This window comes from Carcharhinus amblyrhynchos, unplaced genomic scaffold (assembly GCF_965287045.1).
Source record: "Carcharhinus amblyrhynchos unplaced genomic scaffold, sCarAmb.v2.hapA scaffold_603, whole genome shotgun sequence".
In the NCBI taxonomy this organism is placed as follows: Eukaryota; Metazoa; Chordata; class Chondrichthyes; order Carcharhiniformes; family Carcharhinidae; genus Carcharhinus; species Carcharhinus amblyrhynchos.
Window position 1 is genome coordinate 30,001 of NW_027650343.1, and position 10,587 is coordinate 40,587.

Genomic DNA, 10,587 nt, shown 5'->3' on the forward strand with positions numbered 1-10,587 from the left:
CACGGCCAATCCACCCTAACCTACACATCTTTGGACACTAAGGGACAATTTAGCACGGCCAATCCACCCTAACCTACACATCTTTGGACACTAAGGGACAATTTAGCACGGCCAATCCACCCTAACCTACACATCTTTGGACACTAAGAGGCAATTTAGCACGGCCAATCCACCCTAACCTGCACATCTTTGGACACTAAGGGACAATTTAGCACGGCCAATCCACCCTAACCTACACATCTTTGGACACTAAGGGACAATTTAGCACGGCCAATCCACCCTAACCTACACATCTTTGGACACTAAGGGGCAATTTAGCACGGCCAATCCACCCTAACCTACACATCTTTGGACACTAAGGGACAATTTAGCACGGCCAATCCACCCTAACCTGCACATCTTTGGACACTAAGGGACAATTTAGCACAGCCAATCCACCCTAACCCGCACATCTTTTGGGTTGTGAGAGGAAACCCACACAGACACGGGGAGAAGGTACAGACTCCACACAGACAGTGACCCGAGCCGGGAATCGAACCCCCGGGTCCCTGGCGCAGTGAGGCAGCAGCGCTGACCCCATGCACCACCCCGGGAGGAAGGTGGCTTCCTCCGTGTTGTGATCGACGCTCCTGTGACACGCCCGTAGCAAGGGATAACCACCCAACCCCCTCCCAGGTACCCACCTCGTCACACTCACCTGAGGGGATGTCTACACTGGCGATGGGTACAGTCACACCCTTCAAAGTGCCCAGCACGGCGGCAAAGGGCTCGCGGACCTGCCCCTTGAAGCTGAAACCAAATATGGCGTCGACAACCAGGTTGTAGAGTTCGTCAATGAAGAGGGGCTGTGTGGGGGGAGGAGGAGGAAAAAGAGGGGGCAGAAAGTGTGATGTGAGACGATAACTTGCCTCGTTAAACAGCCGAGACCCCCCACAGCGGCAAACAAATACCCAACACCAAGACAACGTAGAGACGCACTGGAATCAACCAACCAAAATCCCGGTACTTAGGACCACCCCCGCCCCCATCCCACCTCCTGCCCCCCGCAATCCCACCTCTCGCAATCCCACCTCCCTCCCCACCCTCCCATCTCTCCCCCTCCCATCCCATCTGTAGGTGCTGGAGGAGGTTACAGAGATAGGGAGGGGGGTGTAGGGGGGCTGGAGGAGGTTACAGAGATAGGGAGGGGGTGTAGGGGGCTGGAAGGGGGTTACAGAGATAGGGAGGGGGGTGTAGGGGGGCTGGAGGAGGTTACAGAGATAGGGAGGGGGGTGTAGGGGGGCTGGAGGAGGTTACAGAGATAGGGAGGGGGGTGTAGGGGGGCTGGAGGAGGTTACAGAGATAGGGAGGGGGGTGTAGGGGGGCTGGAGGAGGTTACAGAGATAGGGAGGGGGTGTAAGGGGCTGGAGGGGGTTACAGAGATAGGGAGGGGGTGTAAGGGGCTGGAGGGGGTTACAGAGATAGGGAGGGGGTGTAGGGGGCTGGAGGGGGTTACAGAGATAGGGAGGGGGTGTAGGGGGCTGGAGGAGGTTACAGAAATAGGGAGGGGGTGTAGGGGGCTGGAGGAGGTTACAGAGATAGGGAGGGGGGTGTAGGGGGCTGGAGGAGGTTACAGAGATAGGGAGGGGGTGTAGGGGGCTGGAGGAGGTTACAGAGATAGGGAGGGGGTGTAGGGGGCTGGAGGGGGGGTTACAGAGATAGGGAGGGGGGTGTAGGGGCACCATCCAGGCAAGAGGAGAGTATTCTATCACACTCCTGACTTGTGTCCTTGTAGATGATGGACAGGATTTGGGGGGAGTGAGTCAGGAGGTGAGTTACCCCCCGCAGGATTCCCAGCCTCTGACCTGCTCTGGGAGCCACAGTATTTGAGATTCGGTTGAGTGGAGATGGTGTGGACTGTTTGACATGCAACTGACCCATATAGCTGCGCACGTGCCTCCAGCCCCTACACCCCCCTCCCTATCTCTGTAACCCCCTCCAGCCCCCTGCACCCCCTCCCTATCTCTGTAACCCCCTCTAGCCCCCTATACCCCCTCCCTATCGCTGTAACCTCCTCCAGCCCCCTACACCCCCTCCCTATCTCTGTAACCTCCTCCAGCTCCCCTACACCCCCTCCCTATCTCTGTAACCTCCTCCATCCCCCTACACCCCCTCCCTATCTCTGTAACCCCCTCCAGCCCCCTACACCCCCTCCCTATCTCTGTAACCTCCTCCATCCCCCTACACCCCCCTCCCTATCTCTGTAACCTCCTCCATCCCCCTACATCCCCCTCCCTATCTCTGTAACCTCCCCCAGCCCCCTACACCCCCTCCCTATCTCTGTAACCTCCTCCAGCCCCCTACACCCCCTCCCTATCTCTGTAACCCCCTCCAGCCCCCCTACACCCCCCTCCCTATCTCTGTAACCCCCTCCAGTCCCTACACCCCCTCCCTATCTCTGTAAACCCCTCCAGCCCCCTACACCCCCTCCCTATCTCTGTAACCTCCTCACCACCTCCCCCCCCCCACGCACACACACGGAGTTCCTTACCTCCGACGGGAACTCGGTCAGGAAGGGGATGTCCATTTTCTGGCACTGGGTGGTGAGGGCCTCGAAGAGGGGTTTGCTTGGGCGTTTCGGGTAGAAGACGCTGGGCTCATAGCCCTAGAGAGAGAGGGGAAGAGAGGGGAGCGTCAGAGGGGAGATCAAGGGACAACAACCCAGACCGAGAGACGATGGCTGTGTCTCGAACCAATCCTTTCACCCTTTTAACCCATCCCCAAACCCCCATCCCCATCAGATCACCCCCATCTCCCACACTCAAGGGATTACAAGTCTGTATCTAACCCTGTGCTGTACCTGTCCTGGGAGTGTTTGATGGGGGGGACAGTGTAGAGGGAGCTTTACTCTGTATCTAACCCCGTGCTGTCCCTGTCCTGGGAGTGTTTGATGGGGGGGGACAGTGTAGAGGGAGCTTTACTCTGTATCTAACCCCGCGCTGTCCCTGCCCTGGGAGTGTTTGATGGGGGGACAGTGTAGAGGGAGCTTTACTCTGTATCTAACCCCGTGCTGTACCTGTCTGCAGAGTGTGTGTGAACTTACAAAGAGTTTGAGGTGCCGTGCACACACCAGTCCATCTCCGCCATTATTCCCAGGTCCACACAACACCAACACAGTGGGGGATTTTTTCCTAAGTGAAGACAGAGGGTAGGCCTGAAAGACAGACGGAGAACGGATTAGTGTGACGTTAGTGTATCTTGAAGAATTTTTTTTTTAAATCATATTCTCTGCAGCTATATGGAGTTTTGGTGTCATGGCCCTTCCTATAAACGTGGCGACCAGAACGGCACAGCGTGGCCTCACTATATAACTCCCCAACGCCACTTTTCTGCTGTTGTAATCTATACCCCGATTGATGAAGGCAAGAATGATCCCTGGAATGAAGAGCTTGTCGTGTGAGGAACGGGTTGAGGACTCTGGGTCTGTACTCGTTGGAGTTTAGAAGGATGAGGGGGGATCTTATTGAAACTCACAGGAAACTGCGAGGATAGAGTGGAGAGGATGTTTCCACTAGTAGGAAAAACTAGAACCAGAGGGGGCACAACCTCAGGGTAAAGGGACGATCCTTTAAAACAGAGATGAGGAGGAATTTCTTCAGCCAGAGAGTGGGGAATCTGTGGAACTCTTTGCCACAGAGGAGGCCGGGTCACCGAGTGTCTTTAAGACAGAAATAGATAGGTTCCTGATTAATAAGGGGATCGGGGGTGATGGGGAAAAGGCAGGAGAATGGGGATGAGAAAATTATCAGCCACGGCGGAGCAGACTCGATGGACCGAGTGGCCTAATTCTGCTCCAACGTCCTCAGGTCTATGGACGGAAGTCGGGCCCTCGATGCCGGGGAGGTGGGAGGTACTGAGCCCTGATTCCCAGGCCCCTCCGCACTTTACAAACATAGAAACTAGAAGCAGGAGGAGGCCATTTGGCCCTTCCAGCCTGCTCCACGTTTGTTATGAATGCACGGCTGATTATCAAATCCAATAATCCTGATCTCCCCGCCTTCCTCCCCGCCATCTCCGTCCATCCCTTTAGCGACGGAGAGCAAGAATTAATTCCTTCTCGAAATCAAACGATGCATTGGCCTCAACTACATACTGTGGGAGTGAAGCCCACACATTCACTAGGTTGATTCCGGAGTTGAGAGGGTTGGCTTATGAGGAGAGACTGAGTAGACTGGGGCTATACTCACTTAAATTCAGAATAATGAGGGGAGGATCTTACAGAAACATGTAAGATTATGAAGGGAATGGACAAGATAGAAACAGGGAAGCTGTTTCCACGGGCGGGTGAAACTAGAACTAGGGGGCATGGCCTCAAAATGAGGAGATTTAGGACTGGATGGTTCCCACGGGCCTCCAGTCATTCAGGCAGCCTTCTGTCACCACCCCCTGTCTCCTACTGGTAAGGAGTCCGACAGGTTTATTTCGTAGTAAAAGCCACTAGCTTTCGGGCCTCTGTCCCTTCGTCAGGTGAGTGGGGAGTTCTGATCACAAACAGGGGAATTTAATGTTGGCAAGTGTGAGGTGGTCCACTTTGGTAGGAATAATGGTAGGAAGGACTATTACTTACGTGGCGAAAAACTGCAGCAGGCGACGGTGCAGAGGGACCTCGGGGTCCTTGTGCATGAGTCGCAAAAACCCAGCTTGCAGGTGCAGCAGGTGGTCAGGAAGGCGAATGGGATGCAGGCCTTCATAGCGAGGGGGATTGAATATAAAAGTAGGGAGGTCTTGCTGCAGCTGTATAGGGCATTGGTGAGGCCGCAGCTGGAGTACTGTGTGCAGTTTTGGGCGCCGCACCTGCGCAAAGATATTTTGGCCTTGGAGGGAGTGCAGAGGAGGTTTACTAGGCTGATACCGGAGTTGAGGGGGTTGAGCTATGAGGAGAGGCTGAATAAACTAGGCTTGTACTCGTTAGAGTTTAGAAGAATGAGGGGAGATCTCATTGAGACGTATAAGATGATGAATGGGATGGACAGGATAGAGGTGGAGAGACTCTTCCCGCTCAAAAAAGACAGTAGGACTAGGGGGCACAGCCTCAAGATAAAGGGGAGGCGGTTTAGAACGGAGTTGAGGAGGAACTTCTTCACTCAAAGGGTGGTGAATCTCTGGAATTCTCTGCCCGTTGAAGTGGTGGAGGCTACCTCGCTAAATATTTTTAAGACGCGGGTTGACGGGTTTTTGATAAGAGAGGGGATTAAGGGTTATGGGGAGAGGGCGGGAAAGTGGAACTGAGCCACGACAGATCAGCCATGATCTTATTGAATGGCGGGGCAGGCTCAAAGGGCTAGATGGCCTACTCCTGCTCCTATTTCTTATGTTCTTATGTTCTTATGTAAAGACACACACTCAGTTTACAGAATACTGATTAGGATGCGAGTTTTTACAGCTCATCAAGTCTTAAAGAGCGGAAATAATATTAAGCACAGGTTAAAGAGATGCATCTTGGGTTCATGTCACACTATCTGTAACTCCCACAACTTGCCTGGGCTTGCAAAATCTCACTTACAGTCTTGTCTGGAGACAATACACAATTCAGGTTCACATAAGAAATAGGAGCAGGAGTCGGCCATCTAGCCCTTCGAGCCTGCCCCGCCATTCAATAAGATCATGGCTGATCTAAAGTGGATCAGTTCCACTTTCCTGCTTTCTCCCCTTAATTCCCCTGTCTATCAGAAACCTATCTACCCGTGACTTAAATATATTCAGCGAGGCAGCCTCCACCACTTCAACGGGCAGAGAATTCCAGAGATTCACCACCCTTTGAGTGAAGAAGTTCCTCCTCAACTCTGATCTAAACTGCACCCCCCCCCCTTATCTTGAGACTGTGCCCTCTAGTCCTGCTGTCCTTTCTAAGCGGGAAGAATCTCTCTAACTCTACCCTATCCATCCCCTTCATTATCTTATACGTCTCTATAAGATCCCCCCTCATCCTTCTAAACTCCAACGAGTACAGATCCAGTCTATTTAATCTCTCTTCATAGTCCAACCCCCTCATCTCCGGTATCAGCCTAGTGAACCTCCTCTGCACTCCCTCCAAGGCCAAAATATCCTTGCGTAAGTGCGGCGACCAAAACTGCACACAGTACTCCAGCTGCGGCCTCACCAGTGCCCTGTACAGTTGCAGCAAGACTCCCTACTTTTATATTCAATCCCCCTCGCTATAAAGGCCAGCATCCCATTTGCCTTCTTGATCACCTGCTGCACCTGCAGATTGGGTTTTTGAGACTCATGCGCAAAGACCCCCAGGTCCCTCTGCACCGTAGCACGCCCTTTAAATAGTAATCCCTCCTACTATTATTCATGAGGAGGTCTTCCTCTTTCTCCGCCCCTCCGAAACAGGTGCCCTTAGGTAAGAGGCTTTTGAAACAGCTAAAAAGGGTGCGTGGTCTATCAACATTCAACCCTGAGATCCAGGGCACCTACCTTGGCAATGGCCGTCGCACAGCTCAGACCTGCTAACTCCATCAGCTGGTCCACACTGAACTTGTACTCGGTGAACAGTTCCTGGTCTATGGCTTGAGCCTCTTCCTGACTGTGGGAGCGTGCGTGAGAGGGAAAGAGAGGGAAAGAGAGAGAGAGAGAGAGTGTCACTTGGACTGAGAGAGAGGAGATAAGCTATCAATCTGGCATTACACACACCACCCTGGTGGGTCGGATCTCAAACAATGACGAGACGGAGAAGAGGAACGAAATCGAGAATCTGGTGAACTGGTGCGGCAACAATAATCTCTCCCTCAATGTCAACAAAATGAAGGAGATCATCATCGACTTCAGGAAGTGTAAAGGAGAACATGTCCCTGTCTACATCAACGGGGACCAAGTAGAAAGGGTCAAGAGAGCTTCAAAGTGTCCAGATCACTAACAACCTGTCCTGGTTCCCCCCCACGCCAACACTATAGTTAAGAAAGCCCCACCAACGCCTCTACTTTCTCAGAAGACGAAAGAAATTTGGCACGTCCGCTCCGACTCTCACCAACTTTTACAGATGCCCCACAGAAAGCATCCTTTCTGGTTGTATCACAGCTCGGTCTGGGCTCCTGCTCTGCCCAAGACCGCAAGGAACTACAAAAGGGTGGTGAATGTAGCCCCCAATCCCATCACACAAACCAGCCTCCCATCCATTGACTCCGTCTACACTTCCCGCTGCCTCGGGAAAAAGCAGCCGGGATAATCAAAGACCCCCTCCACACACCCCGGACATTCTCTCTTCCACCTTCTTCCGTCGGGAAAAAGATACAAAAGTCTGAGGTCCCGTACCGACCGACACAAGAACAGCTTCTTCCCTGCTGCTGTCAGACTTTTGAATGGACCTACCTCGCATTAAGTTGATCTTTCTCTACACCCTCGCTGTGACTGTAACACTACATTCTGCACCCCCTCCTTTCCTTCTCTATGAACGGTATGCTTTGTCTGTATAGTGCGCAAGAAACAATACTTTTCACTGTAACCCAATACATGTGACAACAATAAATTTATGTACTCTATGAATGGTATGCTTTGTCTGTATAGCGCGCAAGAAACAATACTTTTAATAATAAATCAAATTACTGCGGTTAGTGCTGCTGCTTCATAGCACCAGGGATCCGGGTTCGATTCCCAGCCTTGGATCACTGTCTATGCAGAGTTTGCATGTTCTCCCCATATCTGTGTGGGTTTCTTCCAGATGCTGCGGTTTCCGCCCACAATATGCAAGACATGCAGGTTGGGTGGATTAACCATGCTAAATTGCCCCTGAGTGTCCAAAGATGTGCAGGTTAGGGTGGATTGGCCATGTTAAATTGTCCCTTAGTGTCCAAAGATGTGTAGGTTAGGGTGGATTGGCCATGCTAAATTGTCCCCTTAGTGTCCAAAGATGTGCAGGTTAGGGTGGATTGGCCATGCTAAATTGCCCCTTAGTGTCCAAAGATGTGTAGGTTAGGGTGGATTGGTCATGCTAAATTGCCCCTTAGTGTCCAAAGATGTGTAGGTTAGGGTGGATTGGCCATGCTAAATTGTCCCTTAGTGTCCAAAGATGTGCAGGTTAGGGTGGATTGGCCATGCTAAATTGCCCCTTAGTGTCCAAAGATGTGTAGGTTAGGGTGGATTGGCCATGCTAAATTGTCCCTTAGTGTCCAAAGATGTGTAGGTTAGGGTGGATTGGCCGTGCTAAATTGTCCCTTAGTGTCCAAAGATGTGTGGGTCCGGTGGATTGACCATGCTAAATTGCCCCTTAGTGTCAGGGGAAATGGGGGGTTGCAGAGATAGGGCCAGGGTGGGATTGTGATCGGCGCAGACTCAATGGGCCGAATGGTCTACTTCTGCACCAGCAGGATTCTATCTGGAAAGGATGCTTTCTATGGTGCACATGTAAAAGTTGAAAATCAGTAAAATTAAGGCTTTTCCTTCGTTTTGAGCTTCTCTCGGGCATGGTCGAATAATACTCACTCGAACCTGCCAGGCTTCCCCGAGCCTGGATAACTCACCCGAGGTACTTGACCGAGCTGTCGCCTGCGGTCGAACACTTGGGATCCATTTGCCCAGGCAGGATCCGCCACTGTGGGTTGGGGCAGAGAAATCCGTGCACACTCGAGGTGCCCACTCCTGTGCAGCGAGCCACCCGGCGCGACGCGGCGATGACACTGAGGCCCAGGAGGGTCCGGATACCCCACATTCAGGGCAAGGGCGGGGTAGTGGCCAGCCCTGCAATGGGAGAGAATGGGATTAGTGTTTAAAGAGACAAGCTCCTCCGACAGTGCGGCGCTCCCTCAGCACTGACTCTCCCAGATCTCAAGACGAAGCGCTTCCTCAGCACTCACCTTCCCACAGCGCAGGCGCAAGCGCTTCCTCAACCCTCCCACAGCGCAGGCGCTCGGCCCTCAGAATACGTCCCGCCCTCTCCCGTACACGCAGCCCAATCCGCCCCCGCCGCATGCTGTCAATCACAGCAACTGCCCAATCGCATAAGCCGGAAGGCGGCGTCCCCTTGATTGACGAGCGCTGCCACCAATCAAAGGGGTACCGCCCTGTGACTGGGTTATCCGGCTTCGATTGGCTGCCTGCTCTGATTGACAGCTGTGTCGTCCAATCGCCGACGGGGCATCTCCGCCACTGTTCGAAAACAAGCCCCCGTGACAGGAAGGCGGGATTAGGCTTGACTGACAGCTCAATCGGCCAATGAACACCCGGGCCGTCAGAGAAGTGGCCAATCGACTGCTTAGAGGGGCGGGATCACTGGCTGATTGACAGTTATTCCATCCAGTCGGAATTGCTGTCGGAGGAATGCGAGGTGACGCCCTTCAGTTTCGTGCTCGGCCCGAAATCGGATGAGGCTCGGCCGCATTGTGTCCCGCCTCTCGTAGATTGACAGGGCGACCACCCAATCAGACGAAAGCTAGGGTGGGTCTAAGAATGATTGACGGACGGCTTGTCCAATCGTCAATCGGGGCTGCCTCTGCCGCCCAACCAGCTCCTGGCAATCATTAGTGAACCAATGGGACATGTCAGAGCTCGACACTGTCCCGCCTCCTCGACTGACAACGACGGCCGACTAATCGGCATGAAGGGCGAGAGTAGAGTTGATTGACGGATACTTCCTCCAATCGCCGATCACCATTGCTCCGACGTCGACGTCCTCGCGTCCCTCAGGTGGATCGCGATACCCCTCCCCGTCAATCACAACTTTGGGACCAATCAGGGGACAGCACAACGCATATTGTCCCGCCTCCCGCTGACTGACAGGACGCTTGACCTATCAGGCGAAGAGAAGGCCTTGAATGACAGCCATCTTGTCCAATCGCTGGCCCAGGGGCGGGCCGCGCAGTTGGTGCCGCCCTCACCTCCCCCTCAGTTTTGAAGGCGGACGGTTGCCGCCAATCACAGATTGAAGTCTCACAACACGAATCTTCCACACACCTGACGAAGGGACAGCGTTTCCGAAAGCTCGTTGGATTACTATCAAATAAACCTGTTGGACTTTAACCTGGTGCTGTGAGACTTCTTACTGTGTTTACCTCAGTCCAACAACGGCGTCTGTACATCATCACAGATTGAACCAATAGAAGGCAGCAGAATCACATATTGTCCAACCCCATGCGATTGACAGGGCAGCTGTCCAATCAACTGCAAGGGTAGGCGGATCCAGGAGTTGACTGACAGCCCGCTCAGCCAATTGTCGATGAGGGACAGCAACTGCGGCGTGGGTCCCGGCGCTCAGCGTCCATGTGATTGACAGAAGGGCTGTCCAATCAGATCTGAAAGATGGCTGCCAGTCACAGACAGGAACCAATGGGAGAAGGGTGAGGCGGGATTAACCCTTTCAATGCCTGGACCATCAGTGGTTGCTCCCCTCGCCTCCCTCCCCCGCCTTTGGATACTAAGGGACAATTTAGCATGGCCAATCCACCTAACCCGCACATCTTTGGACACTAAGGGACAATTTAGCATGGCCAATCCACTTAACCTGCACATCTTTTGGACTGTGGGAGGAAACTGGAGCACCTGGAGGAAACCCAAGCAGACACGGGGAGAATGTGCAGACTCCGCACAGACAGTGACCCGAGGCGGGAATCGAAC

At 53.2% G+C, this 10,587-nt stretch overlaps 1 protein-coding gene across 2 annotated transcripts in view; it reads right to left on the minus strand.

The window, feature by feature from the left end:
- naxe (NAD(P)HX epimerase) overlaps nt 1–9,945 on the minus strand; it is a 12,139-nt gene extending 2,194 nt beyond the window's left edge. The window contains exons 1-6 of one of the 2 annotated variants that reach the window (XM_080184186.1): nt 9,928–9,945; nt 8,499–8,715; nt 6,460–6,568; nt 3,083–3,193; nt 2,531–2,644; nt 698–845 (exon numbers count right to left, since the gene is read on the minus strand). In XM_080184186.1, coding sequence (XP_080040312.1) covers nt 698–845; nt 2,531–2,644; nt 3,083–3,193; nt 6,460–6,568; nt 8,499–8,686 — 670 coding nt within the window. In that variant the 5' untranslated portion in view covers nt 8,687–8,715; nt 9,928–9,945. Of the gene's footprint in view, nt 1–697; nt 846–2,530; nt 2,645–3,082; nt 3,194–6,459; nt 6,569–8,498; nt 8,716–8,831; nt 8,848–9,927 lie in introns of those variants that run through there. The other variant, XM_080184187.1, reaches the window with a different exon arrangement.
- Between the last annotated feature and the right edge of the window lie 642 nt (nt 9,946–10,587).